Source organism: Thalia democratica, chromosome 7, assembly GCF_965202585.1.
Source record: "Thalia democratica chromosome 7, ktThaDemo2.hap1.1, whole genome shotgun sequence".
NCBI lineage: Eukaryota > Metazoa > Chordata > Thaliacea > Salpida > Salpidae > Thalia > Thalia democratica.
The window spans coordinates 35,124,718-35,149,718 of NC_139171.1; the positions used below are offsets into that span (position 1 = coordinate 35,124,718).

General features: G+C 28.2%; 1 protein-coding gene across 1 annotated transcript; it reads left to right on the plus strand.

Annotated features, from left to right (window-relative positions):
• The first annotated feature begins 224 nt into the window (after positions 1-224).
• On the plus strand, positions 225-6,926 carry LOC145841299 (multicopper oxidase 3-like). The gene is made up of 11 exons (XM_082948662.1): positions 225-256; positions 1,424-1,565; positions 2,114-2,300; positions 2,550-2,663; positions 2,937-3,064; positions 3,861-3,926; positions 4,176-4,315; positions 4,756-5,074; positions 5,353-5,498; positions 5,814-6,007; positions 6,739-6,926. Exons 1-11 carry the CDS (start codon positions 225-227, stop codon positions 6,924-6,926), a joined length of 1,656 nt encoding a protein of 551 aa, XP_082804788.1.
• The last annotated feature ends 18,075 nt before the right edge of the window (positions 6,927-25,001 follow it).

Below are 25,001 nucleotides of genomic sequence, written 5' to 3' on the forward strand. Positions count from 1 at the left end.
ATAAACTGATTTAAATATTAACTGTTAAAATAAAGCTTGACCATTGTTTTTGATAAACAATTAATCTAAAAGCTGTCGTTGTATTTCATTAAACTGTGCTACAACTACTTTAACTTTTATTTTAACCAACACTTAAAAAGTAATACTTTACTTTTTAAACTTTATTTATTTACATAGGTGAAGACCAACACCAGTGTAATAGAAAATGCGAACCAGGAGTAAAAATGACTTGTCATTTCGACTGGAACATCCAATGGTTTTTTATTTGTTGTTTATTAAATTACTTTTAAATGACACAAACAAAAACAGAAATAGAGTTAATTTAGGAGTTTTATAAAAGAAACATTATGTTAATAAAACTTTGCAATAAAAAAAGTAATTAATAACAAGTAAGTTATACGGTTGATATGGTAGTACTGTCTTTGTTAGACATTTTGTTTTGAAAAAAAATTTGGTACATTATTTAGAATTTCTATCATTAACTGTAAAACAACCAACCATTAAATCCTTAAAATCGAGGCAAAGAAGAGCAACGGTACATCGAAACAATTTTTTGATCGAAACATTTTATTCAGCTAACGTTTATATGTGCATAAAACATTAGCAGCTCATGTAGTCTTGAATTATTGAAGGGATTTTTTTTATGCTAGTTAAACCTTTGTACAAAATTTAAGTAAATGTATAGTTTTAATAAGGAAAAAAAACTTTGAATACTGTAAACCTGTTTAAGCGTTTAATACGCTATTTTAGCAAGTTTTTAAATTTCTTAATGTTTATATTATAAACATTAATAAATTTAAAAACTTGCTAAAATAGCGTCACATATAAACTTTATACAGTCACTAGTTGAATTTTTATAGCTTTATTTTCTTTATCGCTATTATATTATTAATATCGCTATTCATTAGATATATGATACTTCATATAAGCTTAAGGTATGCAAATATTGTATAGTTATAAAAACAAGTAATGTAAATATTATATATCACCATCAGTATAAACGTATATTTATATATAGAAATGCTCAATACATAACTATATTACGTAAAAAAATTAATTTCACTTAAAGTACGTAACAATCCTAACTATCTCCGTAAAGCTTTTCTAACCTTACTTTGTGGAAACATAAATTATGTTTTCGAATGTTGAATGAAGCTGAAGCGTATGAAAATGAGTTGGCTTATCACTAATGCATGAAACTTTAACACTGTTACAAGTGTTTAAATATTAATATAACAGGTTTATAATAAGAAAAGTGTAATCCTTAAGAGAATTAAGTGATTACAACAAATTTTAAGAACATGTTATAACAACCTTTTAAAAAACTTTAAAACTAAGTTTAAGCTAACTTTTTCAAAAAATAATCAAAGTTTTTTTTACGCATATAATAATGTACAAACTACTTATGCGTAAAAACTATCAGGTCTAGAACATTTTCGAAAGCTGCTAGTGGTAATTGCCTCGATAACGCGACAGCTTGTCACAATGAAGGCTGTTTTCCTGCTGACGGATATTCGAAACCAATCATATCAATTAACAAGCATCTACCTTGGCCTACTGTTGCAGTCAGTATAAGTTTTTAATAATTAAAACAATAGATAAAATGTATAATACTTTATTTGATTAGATTTAACACAGTAGATAAGTGCTTTTAAAACGTAAATAACTTATTTAGTTAAATAAACAAACTTGAAATTATTATTTATATGGGTGAAAGTACTTTTTTTTTTATGCATGTTTTTTTTTAAAGTGCGTCAGGTGATAATACTTATTGAGAATATAATAGTACTGTATTTGATAATCTGATACTTTAAGCCTCTAGATCAGAGTTTCCCAAAATGAACCATACGACCCCATTCAGTATCATTTCAGAAGCCATAAGCTACAAAGGGGTAAAACGGAGGTTCAAGGGGACATAATTTCAAACTTACACCAAGTATTCTAGAGTTGATGATGGGAACCAAAAAAAAAAGGTCTTGGGGTATTTTAAGGGCATTTTTTCAGATATTTTGTCAGAGGTGGCCATAGCTTTTTTATTCCTTCAATTTTTGGGTTTTAGAAAAAAGTTTTTGAAACCTTGCTCTGGATTTTGTTTTTATCTCTTACTTTTCAGGTATGCGAAAACGACACAGTAGTTGTAAACGTCCGCAACCACCTTCAGTACGGGGACTCCACCGCGATTCACTGGCATGGAATCGACAATAGGCATTCCCCGTGGATGGACGGAGTGCCCATGGTGTCCCAGTGTCCGATTTCCATGTCCCAAAGTTTCCCGTACACTTTCCGAGCTTATCCTCACGGTGACTTGTTTGAGTGCATTTTTTTTGCGTTTCATTATCCTTTTTAGGTTGAAAATTTTACCGACTTATTAAAATCTAATCATTTTTTAAAAGCAACAAATACGATATGTAACCTACAATTTAGGCAACGTTAATTTCAGGTTTAAATATTGTTAAGCGATAGCTTTTAATTTAAAGTTTGAAATTTTATAAAGTCCCTCTTCCACTTAACTGTTTTTTTGTTTTATGTGTTAGTGGTAATTTTCAAAGGAACTCATTGGTTCCATTCCCACAACGCGCTGCAAAGGGGGGACGGTATCGTAGGACCTCTGATTGTCAGGCAATTATCGCAGACCGATGTTCATTCACACTTGTACGATGTTGGTCAGTTGTGCACATTTTAATATATTCAAGTTCTTTAAAATGAAAGAAAACATGATTTTGTTTAAAACAAAGAAAAATCCGTTGAAAATAATTTTAAAATCAATATATTTCTTTATTTACTAAAATTTGAAAAAATATTTGAAACTTAGTCTCGCTTTTTTTTTTGTACTAACTCTAAAATTTTAAGTCCTTAAAACTTTTCTAAGTGTAAAAATAAACACATGATCAAAAGTTTTGTAGTGGTAGCAGAAAATAAGTAAACGAACCTGACAGACACCAATATGCATGTTGTTATGGTGAGCGATTGGTTTCACACTACTACTTTGGACAAGTTCACTTCTCTGAGAGCAGGAGACATATTCGGACTCACACCAGAGAACATTGTGATAAACTTAAAAAGAGTAAGATATACAAATATTTGAAATATGTTGTTTATTCATACTAAGTGGAAAAGTGAATGAAAAAAGTTATGCGTAGAAATACAATTCTTTTAAAAACATTGCAACATAACTGCATCAAAATTTATAATTTTGTATTTTGTAAGATCAGATTCATTTGAAAAAAATTTGTAATAAAGTTAAGAAAAACTAAAATTTTGTGAGCAGTTATTGTATAATTTAGTTTTTCTTAATTTATAAACGTGCTTATTCTTAAGCGCTTATCCAGTAATTAGGTTGTAAGGTTTCAAAACTTATCAAAATAAGTCTAATAAGTATTTATTTATTATTTAATTTAAATTGTTTTAAGCGGTCAAGTGAAGTTAATTCAACTACAATACCTTATGAAGAGTTTTTAATAACTCCAAACAGTCGAACTCGATTCAGGATTATCAACCATGCAGTTCTATATTGTCCTTTAGAGGTTTTTTTTGTTTGTTTATTTTACTTATAATATTATTTCAATCAAATTTAACTTTAAACTTAAAAAGCAACTAAATTAACAATAAAAGTACAATAATTTGTCTAAAAATTACAACACTAATTACAGTTTATTTGTAACCTATCAAGTTAGTTCTTTAATCAAACTTTAATTCAATTCAGTTTTCTTAATTTATTTATTTTTATAACTTTTTTGTATACAAAATGTTCGTTCAAAATACTTTCCCATTTACATACTTTTATATGTTCAATAAAACTGTTAAAAGAGTAATAAATAAATTAAATAGTAAATTATAAAATAAACTTTTTGTTCTAAAAGATAACTATAGATGATCACAATCTGACTGTGATCAGCAGTGATGGAAATGATATTCAGCCCGAAATCGTTAGTTTTATGTACAGTTGGTTCGAGTTTGTATGCGTTTACTTTTTATTTGTGATATAAAAGTATGTATGCGTGTACATCGTTTAAGAAAATATGAAATACTAAAACGATCAACTTTGAAATAAGGTTTATCGAAGAAAATTGTGAAGAATATGGGCTTACAAGCTATATAAAACTAAACGCTAAAAAATAAATACTGAATATATATATATAATGAATATTAAGTTTGAAAATTTTATAAACCAAAAGGTTTCAACATTAACAATCCACCCGGGTGAAAGGTATGACTTTGTAGTTAGTGCAAATAAAAATCCTTCTAATTACTGGATGAGAGTCACAGGTGTCGAGTATACTGAATGCATGGGTCTTTCACAAAAAGCCATTGTCAGGTAGTAACTAAAATCTAAAGATCAAAATGACAACTAATAGAAAAGTATCAAAGTGCCATAGCAAATAAAACTGTTTTAGATAAGAAGTAAAATAACAGTAAAAAATATTACTAGTTTTTAAGCACTACATTCTTTGTTATGTGCTTTAGACAGACTTGCTTAAAAAATATGATATAAGATCTATATTTAGTAATAAGTTGTTTAAAATAGTGTTCTGTATTTCAAATTCAACTTAAATATTCTACGAAAATGCTTTGTAGTATAAAATCATTATTGTTTATCTATTAAAAGTTTTATCTTTTGATCTACACTGTTTATTGTCTAAGTTTTTATTGACGTTTATTTTAGTTAAGTTTAAGTTATTTATCTCTCAAGTTAAAACATTTAATATACTTTTAAAATATTCCAAAATGTATAACATAATATTTAATTTTTTTTAGATACAACGACTCATCCGTTAGCCTAACAACTCAACCTTCGTCAACGAAAACTGAAGAGTTCAGAAACTTGAATCCCATGATGAAGCAAAAAGACGTGAAAAATCCTGCTTACGTCACCCAGCTCAAATCCGCCAGAGAAATTCCCGAGAAGCTCAGGGGCGAGCCTGGCGAAACTTTGTTTTTCGAGCTCAGTTTCGACGAGGGGCCGGTGATGAACAACATAGTGTACGAGCAAGCCGACCGCCCGTTGCTACACCACTTCGATGCGGTTGACGAGGAATCAGTTTGTAACGCTCCCAACTTCACTGTTGCGACTGAGGTGAGTTTTTTTTTTTTTATGGAAATAACATTAAAACTTTAAATACTTACTTTAACTTTAGACCTTCTCAATTTTTTTTTTGATAAAAAAAGATATATAACTTGGTTTTTCGTTATTAAAACTCAACACCAAAATACTGAATTAGCTTATAAAAAAAATTTTTAACTTCTGAATTTCTGAGTCTGAAAGTATGTAAACTTACATTTATGTGGCATACTACCTTTTCTACAGATTCCAATTTCACAAAAACTAGTTTATTAATACGTGCTTATCAACAGTCAAAGACATGCGTGCACATAGTGAAGGTTGAACGCGACCAGCTAGTAGAAATAGTGATGTTCGACAAGGAAGCAGGAATCAACAATCTTTCCGGGCATCCCATGCATTTGCACGGTCACTCGTACGCCGTCGTCGCAATGAACAGGTAGTTTTTGCAACACTTGCATCAAGTTGTTTTCTTTTCCGATTAAAGTGAAGTAAAAACTTTAGTTTACATCAGGGCTTACCAAACTCGTTTTCTTAATCGGCCTTTTGGCAGAAGTCTTAAAACTTGTTGAATTCTTCCTTTTTTAATTTACTTATCATTTATTTGGACTCTTTCACTAGTTATTGCTCCCTAATAGCTAAAAACACCCAAAAGGACGTTATCGCCCGCTCAGTAAATCCTTTTAACAATCACGTGAAATAAATTAAGTAAACGCTTGAATGCATAAAACTGTAAAATGATTATTTGCTAAAGGGTAAATGAGAGCGAGCCTCTTCCCATGGAGAAAATGAAGGAAATTTATTACAACACTGCGATTGAAAGGCAGCTGGTAAATCCCCCAATGAAAGACACGGTGATCGTGCCAAACAGAGGGTACACCATTGTCAGGTTCTATTCAGACAACCCCGGCTTCTGGCTCTTCCACTGTCACATACTGTTCCATGAAAGTGAGCGAGGAAAACTTTATAATTCAAAATTTCTTTTTTCTACTAAACTTTATGTCAACATCATTTCATTTCCTATAGTTTAAATGAACCACGTTATGTTTTATAGCACAATGCTATTTTAATACGTAAGTAAACCATTATCAGATTTGAAAACCATAAAATCTAAACAGTTACAAAGTTACCATATGTTTGATTTGTATTGTTTGTATAAAACATAGAGTAATATAATATATATTTAAATTTTAAAGCATTCTGACGTAGATAAAATTTTATTCTTTTAGGTATGTTCCTTTAGTAATAACAATGTTCTTATCTAAACGGAACCAACATATCTGTTTCTTTTAAAACTTAAAGTAAGCAATGTAATATCAGTAATTCTACTTAAGTATTATGAGCAGTCATTCACGAGCTTTTAAAAGCTCTGCCGTCAAATAAAAAAATAATTGTTGTACACACCAAACTAATTAAAAAATCATTATTAAGATACTTTTGTACGGTTAAGTTCCTTCTATAATATAATTAATACGATCAAGATATTATATTTACAGAAAAATGACTTAAAAAGGTTTTAAAAACGACATACATATTTTCAAAACTGCTTCAAAAATTTTAAGGCCAAAGTAAAATATTTCATACGCATTTTAGTGTACTCTCGCAGTTGAATAAAATAAACTTAACTAGTGTTTCTATCTTAAATCTTGTTTAGATTTCGAAATACAAACACTTTTCAGCTATGATTGCTGTGATTCAAGTGGGAGAGTACGGTGATGTCAAAGGAGTTCCTGAAAACTTTACTAGATGTGGAAGCTACCAATCTGCTGGGATACTGACAACTGATAACGCATTTTCCACTACAAATGCCGATTTATTATTTGTGTTTTCGTTAATGTTGTCGGCGTTTGCTTGTACCAATTCGTAATGTCCTAACAATGAAAGTAATTATTTAATCATTATGCATCTTGTTTTTCTTTATTCAATATTTTTTTAAACTCATAGTTATTTAACTTAACTTTTTATGACAGTTATTAACATAAGATTAAAATGAAATATTATTAGAAACAAATAAAAAAATTATAAGAATTTTATAAATTTTAAGAATTTTTTAAGAATTGAATTCGTTTAACATAAACAATAACAAATAAAGTTTAGTAATTTATATGGATTACTGTAAATTACTTTTTTAGAGTGGTTTTCAGGTTAAATATATCTATGAAGTAAACTACAAAACAATAAAGAGGTACTTTAAATTTGAAAACAGATTCTAATAAATAGCTAAGTACATCGCACACCGCGCGCAAAGCGCGCTTTTGTGGTAGCCAAATAAGGCAGATAAATAATATAATAGGTAAAACTAATTTATTTATTAAAAATTTTTCAAATTTTTAATAATTTTTAAATACTATTAAAAACTCTTAACATTTTAGAATACTTATATTTAAACTAAGGATTTAAACAAACTAGTTTGAAACATATAATGTAAAAAGAATAAAAAAATTAATATATCTATTCACTTAACTATAAAAAAAAAAGAACTGCATAAGTAAGAAAATAGTTTGTATAAGTAGCTAAGAGAATACTTCACTAATTTTAACTTTAACAAATCTAAATTCGTTAACCTAAATTCCTGCCTTAAAAACATAGTATTTTAACTTTAAACAAGTTTGAATTCGTTTACCTAAATTCCTGCCTCAGAAAGCTCGCTTTCTTTCGGTTTTGTAAGAACATCCCATGTTCTTATAAGGTTTTTATAACTTTGAATTTATTTGACAACTTTATTTGCCTACTTTTTGAATAAACTCATACAAAACGGCATTTTTAACCAAACTTTTTTTTGACCTGAGATTTATTTTTTGTAAATTTATAATGAACTAGACTTGATGCAATGACATTTTAATTTTCATTACTGTTTTAAAAAATCAGATTGCGAGACTATTTGAAATGTTTGTCTTAAAAAGTTTATTTGTGTTTGCACTAGTTGTTTTTAAGCTAAAAGTGAGTCGCATAGAAACGTTAAAAGTTAAAGATTTAATATCCTTTCACTTATGCTTAATAAACTATTTTTTCAATTAGTTGTTGTTTATAGAACCTATAGAACTTAAGCGAGTGTTTCATTTGTTTGTAGAACTTCGAATCAAACTTTCGTTCTTTGTTTAAGAATTTCAAAAAGTTATTCAAAATTAAATCTTAAATAACGGCAGTGTAACGGTGTTTGCAAGCAAATGCTTTCCAATCTGAGTTATTCGTGTGAATATAAGTCGAAACACACGGTAAAGTAGGTCATTTTTTTATCAATTTTAATCTAATTTAAATTTTGTTGTAATATTATTACGTGTAGTAGTTGTAGAAACGTCATTTATATGTGTTTTTTTTGTGTAAAAACTTGTTTATTTATTTTATTTGCAATTGTTTTGTATATAGTTTATACAGTAACTGTTAAAAGTTTGCAAACTAAGTTTATCTAGTGAATAAAGTATACTTGATTTAATAGCGACATATTCTTTTGTGTAATACTTGTTGAATATGTTTTAAGTAAAAGGTAGAAATTTATCGTGCTTTATAACCTATGCTACCTTTTAAAATTGCAGTAAATTATATTAAACCGATACATTGTAAAAAACTGTTTAAAATTTATCAAAATTTAAAAAAAAAAACCGAAGTAACTCTTCAAATAAATTTTATAAAGAATTTTCTACTGCAATTGTAAGAATAGAAATATCACGAATTCATCGGTATAACAAAATTAACATTCATACTATCCTATTTCATGATAAGGTTTGAGAAATTTCAGTTTTTAATTACTCGAAAATAGTTATTAAGATTGACACCTGTGAGACATTGTTCAGAATTAAATAAATCTACTTTATTAAAGTCTTTGTGAAAGAAGTTATAATATTTCTCTCGTCTTTTACAACTTTTTGACAAAATATACTCCTCTCTATTTATAATTGAAAAGTTTTCAAGTATTTAAAGTAGTTTATGAAATAACTTTTAAGTTTTCAAGCGAAAAGTCTTTTGGCATTATTTTGATCTATTTTTAAATGATTTTTATCTTTAAATCTATTGAATAATAATTTCTATCAGTAATTAAACTTAAGCAAAACGGCACATAATAACCTTCAAATTGTCTATATACTTTAAGAGTAGAAACTCATAAACTAATAAATCATTTAAATATAATTAAGTAACTAAGTTTGAAAATTGTTACTAGTTTAAAATGAATTTAAAGCAATGAAACCAAGTATTAGCCTTTTTTTATATACTTACAATCATTAAATCTATAAAGCACTTATGAAATCAAGCAATTGTGTAATATTGTACAGTAACTTTATTGACTACTACAATATGCTACGAAAGATATTTAAGCTGACAAATTATTAAACAAAAAAAAAAAATTTATAAGTTTTGTTAGTGAAAAATAAACATTTTTACGTTGTAAATAATTATTAATTAACTTGTTTGTAAGCATTTACATGTCACAGCATACTATTAAACTTCATTTAGTCAAAAAAGTAATTTTTAAAGTAAAGAAAATTGTACCTTATTTAAACTATCCAATATTAAGTTTTTGATCAAATATAGTACAGAATGAACAAAAAGACATAAACTGAGTATGTGAATAAGTAATAATTTCTTTAAATCTGATCACTAGAACTAGTGTTTAGAATTTTTGGATAGACACAACAAATTAAAGTTTTCAAACTACATTTACGAATAACAAGTATTTCGAAAAGTTTAAATTATTTATAATATCATATTCGAAGGCTTTGAAGTTGTTGTCCTACTAATCTTACTGACTTTATAACCTTTTTTTTATTCTGATATTTTTGTTTTACAAACTATTTTTAAAAAATTGTTTAGTTTTGGAAAAATAAATTTCACTTGTACTTAACTTTTACAGAAGAAAAATACTATATTTGATAAGAGTATTACTTTTTATATTTTTTAATTTTCTAACCTAATAGTTCTAAGCATTTTGTATTAAAAGCTTTTGGTTCAGTCATATACTAAGCTGTAACTAAGTTTTACAAAAATGACTTCTCATAAAGTAACTTAAACTAAACTGTTTTATAATACTCCAAAATATTAGTTGGTCGGTTAAAACAAGTTTTATAATAAAACTATTTTTATATAAGTCTTCCATATACAAAAACACATTTTTATTAAAAACAATACGAGTTTTAGTACAATATAAAACCAATAATAAAAATAAAGATCACAAGTGTTATCACTAGGCGTCTTTTTCGCAAACAAAATTTGCCACCCATTCTCCATCATCGCAATCACCAATAACCAGATGGTATTTTAAAGAGTCGGTTGCCGTGCTGTACACCATGCATCTGTCATTTGAGTATTTATTTTCATTTTTGATCCAAAATTTTTTGAGTGTTTGGTCCAATGGATCGATTCCTTTGCTGTTTATTGAAAAATAATAAAAATTGCAACCAAGAATAGTACTTTTTATAACATTAGAATCTAAAACACTAAGTTATTGTTTGAATCAAGTGTTAAAATTATTAAAATAATCTAAAATAATTCAGAGCAAATATATTTTAACTTTAAAACTTATTTACATAATGTTGTCGAAAGATTTCTGAGCTAAACTGTTTAAGACTGGCATACCGTCTTTATAATCAAACACAGCTTGAAAACTAGCGACATCCCACTCTTGTCCCCTTTTTTTACATTTAGCAACAGCTGCATGGTAGGTTCTGGCAGTGTAGTAGTAGCTGTAGACGTATTTTTTTATTTTTGCACCAGTTTTTGAGACTCCATGTCTTGAATCGCGTATCACAAGTTGGTCATCGTTGACTGAATAAGTCCAAGAGTACCCTGTAATTTTAATGGTACAAAGTGTTATTAAAAGATTGATTATTTATAAAAAAAAGTTTACAAGAACAGTTTTGATAATTGTAATATTTGTTATCATTGCAAATTAAACCGTACATTACTAAAACAAATTCGTATATATTTATTTTTAGCATAAATACGTCAAGACTAACCGTCAGTTACCTAACTGTAAAAGAATAACTTTTATACAAAAAAAATAATTTTTGAAATCACCATTTAAAAGCAATAAAACTGGTTTACAAAGGTTTGTCCGAAATGGAAATTTTCTCATACAAAGTTCAAATTGAGATCCTACAAATAATTAATTGTTCAACATACCAACGCACCAATCCCAGCTTGCTGTCCAAAAAGTCCCGTCGTTATGGTAACACCACGGGTAACTAGATTGAGTTCCTTCCCACCAATCGTCTCTAATTCCTGCATACTCGAAAGGCGGTGATTTCTTTTTCTCGTAATATCTAGTGCAAGTGTCAGTTCTGGCCCGCTTCATGTAGTTGTCGTTTCCCCTTTCAAAACTGCACATGTGCCCGCCGTCAGTTTCCACTTTCAGATCGTAAGTACCTGTGAAAACATTGCGTAACTTGACTGCATTTTTTACAGCAAAAATTAGTTAAAATTCTAATCAACTTTAGCAAAGTTTTTGATGACCACTAAAGAAAAAAATTGTTCAACGGCTTTAAAAAAAAATTACAACTGTCTTCAAATCAAATTGAAATGGTTTATTATTGATAGTGCTTAGTTTCCTTTATTATGTTAAAAATAAATGCCTCAACGTATATTTTGTTTACTTTAAATAAAATAACTAAAAACTGTACTTTCAACTTAAATTACAAATAAAACTAAAATTTTTGAGTCTTTGAAATACTTTGTTATAAAAAGTATAAAAAACTTACCCCACCATGCCTGACATGTTAAAACCAAAGTAGCAAGAACCTGGTTATAAAATTTAAATATTAGTTTATTCTATTTTTCTAATATACAAATTAACTAAAAAACAATAATTTAACATTTAACATGTATACAGTTTACATGTATATAACTTACCAAACCAAAAGTAACGAAATTTTTCATTATTGTTTTATATTCAGTTGTTCAAGTTAAAATTAACTTTGTTGAAAAATATGCTTTATATTTCGCTGATAACCTCTTATATACTAACTTTTGTTTGTTGTTTTTTTTAACAACACAGAATTTATTCAATTAGAAATGTTTTATCCTACAACAAAAAAATTTTCGTTTAATTGTAACTTTTGAGTTTAAGGAATTACTATTATTGTATTCAAACCCTTTTGAACTGCTAAGTATTTAGTATAACTTATTAAAGCTTTTTTTTTTCAGTGTAGATATAAAGAAAAATTCTTAAGTTACTTAAAACGTATTTCATAGAGTGTTTTTTAAACAATTTTTCTTTCATATTTAAAACAAAATGATAGCAAGTCTAAATTTTTAACTAAAACATTTGTCTGGTATATGAACTAAACTTCCTGCTTTAAATAGAACGGCGGTTCTTAACCTTTTTAAATGTTTGCCCCTTTTTGGAAGTTTATTAACAAACTTACCCCAAAATACAAAATTGTGTTAAATTTAGAGTAAAAACAAATTTTTTTGAATTTTAAGCTTATTAAATAAGAATAATCGCAAAATTTAAAGAGTTTATTAAACTGAAAAAATTACAGTTAAATATTAGCTTATAAATAAAAATGACAGTTAATAAACATTAGTTTACATAACTTTTTACAGGAACGTAGCTAGCTCAAATAAGTTACAAATCTGTAAAAATTAAAACATCTGAAATGATGCGTGATAACGTCCTAGCGGGAACAGAGCAATTTAAAATACCTCTAATGTTATTGAATTAGTTATGAAAATATGCAGTTATGTTAATACTACATAAATGGAATGTTGAAGTATGAATGATAACTGTTTACAAGGCAACTTAATTAGCTTCACACCCCTATGACTCTTTATGTGTTGCCACTTGTGTATAAACCCATAAAACTTTCATTTAAAACAAGTATAAGAAAATCACAATTTAACTCAAAAACAGTTGAAGAAAAAGCTACAGCTTCTATTAGAATAATTTTGCAATGCATTATGATAGCTTTATGACAAACTAAATCTTTAATGCGCTAAATTTATACAATTTAGATGTATTTAATTCGTTAATATTTACGGCACAAAAAATTTTAAAGAGTACATATATGTCAAAATTATCTCTCAGAAGTTTAAAACCAAGTATAAATGAATACTAAAAGCTAGAAAGCAGGGCCTTTTCAAGCTGAAAAAAAGCAATTTTTTTCGCACATAAGTACAGTAGACTACCGCTTAAGTACGCAAATTGAACCCGACCAAAAAATGCGTATTTAGCAAGGGTAGTGCGTACTTTTTGACGACATAGTATAATATGAAATTTATTTATTTGTTTTTTTTTCTTACAACTAGCCACCAAGTAATTAAGCCAAATAAACAAGTCTTTTTATTTTAAATAAAATTTAATACATAATTCTAATCTGCAAAATCTGTAAAAAGTTTCTACATAATTAATACATACATTTAATATAGAAAGTCAATGTCAGTCAATAATATGAAAAAGAATATACTATTTTTTTAAGAAAGTTTATACCAGTAGAAACATTTATAGTATAAGTGCACAATGATAAGATGCTCAGCATTTTTTTTTAACTTTAGTTTTTTGTTGTTGTTGTTTCTTTTTATATGTTTATTTTAAATTTATAAAACTTGAATAAGTTTTTAAGGTTAACTAGTTTTATATTGTGTCACATTAAAATTAGCCTTTCTTTTGCAGATATTCTGAAAGTTTTTGACTAAAAAAGAATTAAGAAATTATAGGAAAATTTAGAAAAATAGATGGAAAGCGTCAGAAAATAACTGTATGGAACATTTCTAAGGATAAAGTTGCACCACCAAAGCCAACATATGTCTCCCGTGATGATATGAGGGAACTTCTTAGGATTTTCAATGCTGAAATGAGAATGGATTCTCGATTTTGTCTTTCTGGATAAGTGCGTGCTTAACAGTAGTCAACTGTACACGTTTCTGCAGATTTCCTGTGGTGCACGAAGAACCTTTCGGTTATCGAGTCGCACACCACAGATACCTTTTTACGTCTAGTTCAGGACAGATCTAATAAGTACTACAAGCTGTGACCTTAGTTTGAGTTATATTATACGTACACTATTATGATAATAAATGATTATTTTGTCGGACTTTACTTGTTGAAAATTTTATTTATTGAAATAGTAAACATTTACATTAAGTTATTGTCTTAAATGTAGACATTAAGTGACACTTAAATTGATATATAACATTGTTATTTTCAGGATTGGGATAAACGTCTTTAAAATCCCATTCAGAGGTTTTCTGGTGAAATGACTGCTTTTAAGATTAACTGCTCCGAATGAACTATCGATTGTGTGTTTTAATTTATTTTTCAGAAACTTAGCTTCATTATCTAAATAGGGAAGTTTTAAATACACTGGACACATTTTTGGGCCTTGTTTTGCTGGAATAGTGAGTTTTGTGATCGTCTTGTCAGTCGTTTGTTTGATGATATCCGTTGGGTAACCTAATGATCTGAGTATGCTACTAATCTTATAAATTTATTCATTTATTTTGATTTATGAACATATTTTATACGCTCAAAAAACTAAGCATGAAATAAGATAAACTTTTTGTGAAATAGCACAGAAGAACTTTCATGGGATGTATTGGCCAACAAATGTTGGCTTCCAAAATTAGATGTAGTAAAATAAGTTGATGTTCGTTGTAATGACACATCTAGAAAAGGTAAACAACCGTCGATTTCATTTTCACGAGTGAATTTAAGTGAGGATGTCGATTAGAAATTTTATTAAATAAAACTTCTACTTTGTAGACCTTTTTTGTCTGAGATAAAAATATCGTCTACATATCTGAAGTAATTAACGGCATACCTATATTCTTGAATAAAATAGACTCAAAATACCCGACGAATATGTTCGCTAGTACAGGACCTAAAGGACTTCCCATGGCGACACCATCAGTTTGTTTATAAACAAAGTTGTTGAATCTAAAATCATCATTCTTCACAGACATGTATAAGTACTTCTTTGGGAATAATTGGTGGGTTAAGATTTGTGTTGTAAAGTTCGTTAATACAAATGTCTATCGTTTCCTCAAGAAGGACATTGATAATAAGGTTTTTAATGTCTAAAGAACACATTTGGTCTGATGAAGTGGAGTTGTTGCGCAAAGTTTCAACACAATTAAAAGAGTCTTTAACACAAAGTTTGGAATACTTTTCAGAAACTGGATTTAAAATAGAAATCAAAAACTTTAATAAATTATATTGGGCATAATTTACCATATCTAAAATAGGTTTGCATGAAATATCTTCCTTATGAGTTTTCGAAAGTCCGTACAGTTTGGGGCATTGTGAGCCAGTTGGTCTAATGGACTCATATATGTTTTAGAAATATAAACTTTTAATACAAGTCTCTCAACTTTTAGAAAAAGATTTTTCGATTTTAACAGTAGAATCTGCTTTATCGATTGAACCTAATTTATAAACTTCGATTTGTCATGTAAAATAATATCCATTTTATTGATGTAGCAAAAAAACGATTGACAAGACCATCACAAAACTCACTAGTCCTGCAAAACAAGGCCCAAAAAAGCGCCCAGTGTATTTAAGACTTCTCCAATTAGGTAATGAAGCTAAGTTCCTGGAAAATAAATTAAAACACACAATCGATAGTTCATTTGGAGCAGCTAATCTTCAAATCAGTCATTTCACCAGAAAACCTCTGAATGGAATATTTAAAGACGTTACTCCTGATTCTGAAAAGAATAATGTTGTATATCAATTTAAGTGTCACTGCGACAGTGTCTACATTGGGAGAACTTCTCAGAGCTTCCATTTGAGAAGGGATCAGCACATTTCAAGATCCCTCAGAAACTGGATGGCCAATAGAGGTAATAACCCGACCAAAAGTCCTTCGTTAATTGGAGATCACTTACTTAACTACCCGAGTGCTCCAAAAATTATAATGACAACAAGTTTACAATTTTAACTAAATGACGTAACATAACTTATTTAAGTGTTTTAAAAATCTTTATATAAAAACCTATAAGCCTATGCTTTGTAAACAAAAATTAGTTTACAATACTAACTTGTACAAACTTTAAAGTTTTTTTGTTCTAATAATTTTTACTTTAGTTTATTTTAAATACTATTTTTGAATTACGCAAGTATATTTTAGTGTAATTGCTCTGAAACTTAAATTATTTCACTTTATTCCTTTTTAATATTTACATCAACTAAGTTCTGATAGTTATTGTTTACTTCAAATGCTTTCATTGCTCTATTTGTTTTACGTTTATATAGCTTTAAAACTTGTATGTATGTACGGGTAGGTGTCAGAAAAGCACAGCGTCACTTTAGCACGGGGTGACAATTTAGCACGGTGTGACACTTTAGCACGGGGTGACACTTTAGCACGGAGTGACACTTAAGCACGGGGTGACACTTTAGCACGGAGTGGCACTTTAGCACGGGGTGACACTTTAGCACGGCGTCACTTTAGCACGGAGTGTCACTTTAGCACGGGATGACACTTTAGCACGGCGTCACTTTAGCACGAAGTGTCACTTTAACACGGGATGACACTTTAGCACGGCGTCACTTTGGAACTTAGTGTCACTTTAGCACGGAGTGTCACTTTAGCACGGTGTGACACTTTAGCACGGAGTGTCACTTTAGCACGGCTTCACTTTAGCACGGGGTGATACTTTAACACGGAGTGTAACTTTATCACTGATTGATTTTTTTGCACAAAATGATTCTCAAGCCCGGAGTGACACTTAAGCGCCATCGATATTTTTAAGTAACTTAATTAAATACGTGTAAAGTTTGTATTTCATAAAACGTTTAAAATTAAATTTATATAACCAGCATGCTGTTAATTATGCAATTTAGGCACTTTAAAGTGTGATTTCAAGAAAGAGTGTGTCTTCCAAAATTATTTTTAACAAAATATTATCTAAGTAAGGAGTAAATTGTAAGACAAAGTTTGGCAGTCTTTTCGAATTATATTTAGAAAAATCATTTGTAGGTAGCAAAACGTTAAAAAACATCTTTAGTGGCCTGTATTTTTTAAGAAAAACTGTACTTAATAATAAAAATAAGTACTGAAAAACAAGAAGTTGGTGAATTAAATGGTAACTAGTTTCAAAAATCTTTAATTAATTAAATATTCTTATACTGTATTCTTTTTTACTTATGTTAATAAAATAATAATACTTTACTTACATTTTATTTAATTACTTTGCTTGGCTGACATGGTTAAAATAACTTTATTTATGTAAAACAATAATAAAAAATTTATGCATAGCACTAAATTTTATTATAAAAACGAAGACAAACGAAATTTACAAATATATACATTTAATCTATATCAAAATTGTATTGAATACCGCGTAGGTATTCAAGTATATTATTATTTTCATTAAAATTGGACACCAGATAAAACAGACGCTCATCTGCTTGTCTGAACCTTATTCTTTTGGGATCTGGTTTTATCCCTGCCAGAAGGTGTTCTAGTCCCATATCCCGAGAATTCTGAGTCGTTTTCAGAATATTTATAAAACTCCATAAATTGGGATGGTTTCCATTTAATACTGCGTACAAAGCTCGATGCGCTGCTTCCGCAATATTGTTCGTTCGATCACTTTTTGTAAGTACTCGTTCGTACTGACTACACAAAGGAGTATTCCACAAAGGAATTGGAAACAATGGCTCACCTCTAGCACCTTTAAGTTTTTTTTTTTTTAATCTAAAGTTTATGTACATTTCAAAATATAGACTCATAATTTAAATTCAAAAATTTACGCTTAAATTTTAAATAAATGTAACAATTAAACATTAAAAAATAAACTATTTAATTTTAATTTTTACAACTTTATTCTAACAAATTAAAAAACAAATTTAAATAGGCAATAAATTAAAGTGTACTAAACATTAACACAAACATTTAAATGTACTTAACCTTCAACATAGTAGTGTTGAAACCACTCCAGAACTGGCACTAGTTCTTCAGAAATGTTAGCAATTAAAGCCTCTAAACCGTCAACAACTTTCTCTGTGGGTAAAAATGCTAATGACAGAATCATTTTTGCATCTCTTGCAAAATTAGAATCTGTTTGAAACCTAAAAAAAATTAAGCTAGTTATTTTAATAATTTAAGTAGTTGTGTTTATTTTTAAAGTGATAACATATGCGCTTATAGTTTATACTTGTTGGTAAAATGACTAAAAATCTATCCTATCTATTTGAAATGAATTAGCTGACCGTAGTGTCTTAATAATAATATCTTATAAACAAAATAGCTCTTGTTGTGGTAAAATAAAATAGTATATGTAAATTGTAACCTTGATTGAAGACAAGAACAGCAGATATTTAAAGAAAGTTTAATATTTGTTTGGAGTTTACTAATAAATATTTTTTTTTTTTTATAATTTTTTTTTAATTGATACGCGTGTAATGATTTAAATTATTGATTATAGCAGTAGCTCTCAAAATTTTCAAAAATTATGCAAAACAATTTTTATTGAAAAATAGGTTTTGTGCACACCGGACCGTTAAGTTTGAATTTTTGTACTACCACAATATCATTATTATTAGTATTAGTATTATTTTTATTTTATTTTTATTTTATTAGGAAATATTTAAGACAATTTTAAATATAAAAAGCTTTCACATGTCGGTCCAGGACACAGACAACTTTTTTAATCACTACCCTTAAAAACGTTTTAAATACTTATTATAAATGCTAAGTTATAAGTTTAAACGAATTGATACTTAATATTTGTTTTAATTGAAGAATAAACAATAAATAATGGGATGCCAAAAGAATTATCTTAAACGAATGATATAGTTAAATTTTTACATTCAAGTCTCAGAGTTGATATTATTTATTACTTTTAGTGATTAATTTTAAACATTCCTAAATCCTGTAAAAATAATTTTACACATTATTTTCATCAAAGTTATTAAGTTATTATTTTTACCTCTAAAATCATAATACTTATCAATAAATTTTAATAACATAGTACATGTTTTGATCCATAGCAACTTTATAAATTCTATACTTTATTGAACACGATAATAAAATCAAATTTAGTTCAAAGGAATTAACAGACTTAACCGACTTAACAGACTTGACAGGATATAGTTAACAATTTTCTATTTAAATAAAAAATATATATTTATTTATTTGTCTTTTTGCTTTTAAAACTTGCTAAAAAATAAATTTTTTAAGAAGATCTTGTAGAATAGTAAAATGAAAAACAAATAAAAATTGCTGGTGGTAAAAGCCATTTAAGCAAAAAAAAAAGCTTCTTTTAGATAAGCCCCAAGTTCACAAAACATTTTAAAGCTTTGCCCAGACAGCGTAGACTCTGAATGTGTGTGCTAACCAACTCTGTCTGGGTTGTTTGGCCTGACAACACTTTCTTTCTTATTCTCAACCTTCGCAATCTTTGGCTGACTTTTCATCTCTTTTTGCCATACTTCTAAAAAGTTTTGATCTGCAAGGCTTTCATTCAATTTTTGATAAATTTTAAGCAGGCAGGCAGCATCTAACGCCGCATAAGTAACTTGCTTTTCACGCAACGGCCTCTTAGCCCATTCAGACAATTGCTCTTTTTTATCAAGACTTTGCCCTAAAACTTGAAGGCAAAGTTTGCTCAGACCACCTTTTTCTACATCGCTACTGTAAGCCAATTTTTCTTTTTCTACACATTTACTCAAAGTTTCAGATTGTCTCATGAGCCCAAGATCTACAAAACAATATGGCTCATTGGGAAAACGTTCAAACTCCTTTCTCATAAGCTTAAAGTCAGACTTAGCTCCATAGCCAAGGATAACAAACAAGCTGGAATTGAAAAGTTTTGGGACTAATTGTTCCAAGTTTTCCATTTTGTTTGCGTCGCGAAAGTAACATACATCAAGCAAATAAACTTTTTCATCAGATGCTATTTGAATAAGAGCAATTTCGTATTCATTTGGGTCTGTAACTGATCGAGTGTATTCAGCATCAAAACCAAGAATTGTTTCGTTTGCAACAGCTAAGCTAGAAAATAGTTCTTTCTCAACAAAAACTAACTTTTGCACGGAATCAACCATGAGAACATTTTCCTTCTTGTAATTTAATTGTAAGTGAAGGTCATGATCATCTTCATGGTCAGACCATATTGGAACATTATTTTCATAGTAATATGACGGAAGAAGGTATTTTGGCATTTTCGGCGATATCTAATAAGGCAGCAACTAACAATTTACTCTAGATATTCTGGGTTTTGAAATTAAGAGCAAAAACAAAGATCTTAGGCGGGATTTAAAAGATATTTGAATTTTAAGCTAGATATTCTGGGGTTTATCATTTATTAGTTTTCTAAAAAAGGGCGATTTCTAGTAGGATGTAAATCTACGCATGTGTATAAAGTATGTTTTAGCTTACATGTAACTAAATAATTTTCTAATTTTATGAGTTTTGTTAGTGAAAAACAAATATGTTTACGCCGTAAGTCGTTCTTGTTTGTAAGCTTGTACATGTCAAAGCAAATTATTAAACTTCATAGTTAATTCTCACTTTTTAAAAAAAGAGCCTTTAGAATCACAAATATTGTACCTGGTTTAAAATAAACTAAATTAATTTAATTTTAAGTTTCTGATCAAACTAATTGTACATAAACAAGAGTATGAAAAAATAATAGTTTCTTTAAACCTGATCTTTAGAATTAAAGTTATTTTTCTTTTTGAACACAACAATTTATACTTACCAAACTGTACTGAAGAAAAAAAATATATTTTGAAAGTTCTAAGTTATTTTTAAAGTAAAATTTGAAGGTTGTTCAAACTGTTTTCGTACTAACTTTACTATTTCTACAGTTTCATAACGTGTTTTTACTTCAAGGTTATAAGTTATAGTTTTTTATATTCGCAGAAGTAACATATTACACTTACTTAGAAACAACTTTTTAAAATTTGGTTCATAACAATGCTCTGGTAAAAAACTAGCAAACCTAATATTTATTGAGCATTTTGTTATGATGTTAAAAGTCCTAAGTATTGTTAATGTATGAACTAAAACTGGCTTTATCATAAACAAACCCTTACAAAATATTAGTAGCTAAACTTTCTTTTTTAATAAAAGTTCAATATTTTTTTAAAGTTTCAGACTAAATTTGTTTTATTTTAAGTATAACATCATAAAAAAAACATTTTTATGACAAATCAACGTGACATACAAAATTTATTAAAATTTGAACGTGATGATAAAAATGAAGATCAGAAGTTTTTTTTTTTTCATTCGCTAGGCGTCTTTTTCGCAAACAAAAGTTGTTAAACCAAAATAGTTCAACAAGCTGCAATCGATAGCTGTTAGGATGGAGCCCGATTTCATGGCAAACAGCAAGCATTTTTCCGAGTCCTCATTTTCGTTTTTGATCCAAAAAAACTTGAACGTTTGCTGCAACGGGTCTAGTCCTTTTCTGTTCATGTCAAAAACTATGATTAAAAACGCATTTTAAATACTTTTAGAATGTAAAATAGTAAGTTAGTTTTAAAAATAGTTAGTGAAAATTTAGATAAAAATAAAATATTGTTTTACAGACATATATGTTAACTTTAAAACTTATTAACACAATGTTGTCCAGAGATTTTTGGTACAAGTCGTTTTTGACTACCACACCGTCTTTGAAGTCAAACACTGCTTGGAAGCTAGCAACATCCCAGCCTTTCCCTCTCGTTTTACATTCGGCAATAGCGGCAGCGTAGTTTATTTTCTTAAAGTGAGAGTTGTACGAGTATTCTGTTACTTTTGCTTTAGTTTTAGAGACTCCTTGTCTCGTATCACGTATCAATAGTCGATCGTCATTAACTGCGTACTTCCATGTGTAACCTAACGTTTTAGTTTTGACAAAGTGTTATTGTAGGTTTGAACAATTAATGCACTACATTGACATTATAATAATTGGAATACTTGTTAGTATATTGCAAATTAGACTATACATTGCTAATCCAAAAATGACCATTATAAATACGCTAAACTGAGCACAAATAATCTAACAGTAATAACTCATCTTTTTAAGAAACAAGAGACAAGTTTCCAAGTCACCATTTAGAACAGGGGTTTCCAAAGTGAAGCCAAAGGCAGTAATGGGGCAATAGGGGGCCATAAGGCTATAATTTGAAACTTACACTAGATATTCTTGAGTTGATGATGAAGAGCCAAAAAAAAGTTCTTAGACGTACTTAAATGTAATTTTGAAACTTACTCTGTATATTATAAAGAAATTTCAAAGTTACACTAGATATTGCAGGAAATTTTTGAAACTTTTACTAGATATTCTGGAGTTTACGATTAAGAAAAGTCTTAGGTTAATTTAAGGGTATTTTTGTAAATTTCAAAACATGTTACAGAAGTTAAAACAAAGTGGGACATTTAAGAAGGTAATGGGGCATGAAACCACCATTTTGAACTTACATTAGATATTTTGGAGTTGGTGATGAACAGCAAAAAAGAAAGGTATTAGGGTAGTTTTTTTTTTTTTCTGCAAAACTTTATTTCAAGGGGCCTTTGCTTTTTAATTTCTCCCAAAGGGGCACTATGAAAAAAGTTATAATTATAACAGGTGAATTTGAAATTATCTACAAGCGCAATATTTTATCGTTTTAAGTTTAGCTTGACAAACTTCCTACAAACAACTAATTTTACAACATACCATAACACCAATCCCAGTCTGATGTCCAGAAAGTCCCGTCGTTATGGTAGCACCACGGCCGAATAGATTCGGACTCTTGCCACCAATCGTCTCTATCTCCTGCATATGTGAAAGACATTGACTTTTTTTCTTGTAGTTTGTCGTGCAAGTGTCAGTTCTCGCCCGCTTAATGACATTGTTGTTTTCTCTTTTGAAATTGCACTGATGCCCGCCATTAGTGTCTACTCGGAGATCATAAGTACCTGTGTTAAGCATAACGTGATTGTGAGTATGACGTGTTTCAATAAAGTGTAATTAAAATTTTAGAATTGTTTTTAGCAAAGTTGATAACGCTGGCTTTGAAAAAATAAGTTTAGCGGTTTTATATAAATTTAACAACTGCTTTATGGTAAATTCAAACAATTTACTATTAATTAAACTAAAATTACTTACTTTTCGCTTAACCGTTTATAAAAGTTTGCATCGGCATATTATTTTTTGTTATTAGTCTAAAAATCAAAAATAATTTTAAAATACTAAAATAATAAGTATTTAAATTTCTTGAGTTTTTAAAAATCTCAAATCTTTTAAATATCTTTTAAAAATACGTATCTTTTAACTATCTTTTAAAAAACGTATTTACTAACCCCAATAAGCTTGACATGTTAAAATGAAAGTAGCAAGAACCTGTAAAGTATTATTTGTATGTTAGAATATTTATTTCTTCAATACGTAAGTCAAATAAAGATAAAAAACTTGTTAAATAAGATACTTTTAAGATTATACAACATTTATTAAACTTTCTTTAGCATAAGCTTATATTGTTTTTAAGTTTTAATATATACATAAAAATACATAAACTTACCAAACCAAAAGTAACGATGTTTTTCATTGTTTTTTTTTTATTCGGGTATACAAAATAAGTATAACAACGTTAAAACAAATGTGTTACAATTTTCTGAAAATCTCTTATGTACTTAGCTTTGTTTGTTGTTTTTTGAACACCACACTATCAATTTAATTAAAAATGTTTTTTCCTTGTACAAAAAAAAAAACAAATGCTTAATAATAATTTTTAATTTTAAGGAAGTCTATTTAAAACTCTTTTGAACTGTTAAATCTTTTATTGTAATTTATGAAAGCTTTTTTTACAATTTCGATTAAAACGTAAAGGTTTGTTTAAATCAAGTAACATTTTTATGTAAAACTTTAATAACGATTTTTTCATACAAATTTTAATAGAAAAAGATAAACATGTTTTAAAATAAATAACTTGCATACAATTTTTTTTTGTTACAACTTCTATAAGTCAAAAACTAAGTTTTAAGCTTAAAAAATCAAACTAAAAAGTCATCATATAAGCAATACAAAATCCTAATAACAACCCCAAGCTCATATCAGATGCTAAACTGATTTTCATGTTTAGTTAAGTTAAAACAAACTGCAGTTATTAAACAATCCCAACAATAATAAAAACTTTTATAAATACATAAGCCTGTAATCAGAAGAATATTCTCTTGTTTTTAGTAGTATTCAAACATATTTTATTATAAAAGATATGTGTTTTATAAGCGTTTTATAAAACGAATTTAAAGTTATTTAACTAATGTATAATGTATTTATGTAAATAATTACTTAGCAATTCTTTGAGCAACTGTACAGGTAAATACTAAACTTAGAAGTTTCTCGAAAAGAAAATTACAAAACTCTATTAATAAAATATTATTTGGGTTGACTATTTGTATATAAGTACTTTTTTTAAATGTTTATCTTAAGAATGAATATTTCAAAATGGTAAGTTTTTGTTTAAAACAGTTTCTAATACAATATTTCCGAAAAGATGTATACAACTTTTTTGTAAAACGTATCCCTTTTTTTAAAAACATTAATTTTTACTTTATTATAATTACTTACTGTTTGTTTGTTTGTATAATATTTGAGTCAAGTTGAAAAAAATATTAAATGTTACAAAAGAAAACATTTTTTATGGTTTAGTTGCATACGTTTAGTTGTAATGTTTAGTTGTAATGTTTAGTTGTAATGTAATTTATTTGTATACGTGTTTAAAAAAATAATAACCTTGTAAATAAAAGTTTCCAAACTAATTTTATTCTACAATTCGTAATAAAAGTCAGTTGTAGGTAGCCTTATGTGACTCAAAGGTTAATTATTAAAAAAAAAGTTGCTCGCGGACTGCAGTTGTTTATATTAGTTTTAATAATCATTACAAAAGTACTATTTTGAATTAAAATGTGATAAAACAAGTAATAGTAAAGTACTAGTAGTTAAATCTTTTTTTTATTAAATATTTATGTTTTTAGCCAAAAAGTACATTACAAGCCGCATATGGCCCGCAGTGTGCCGAATTCGAATATAAGAGTGA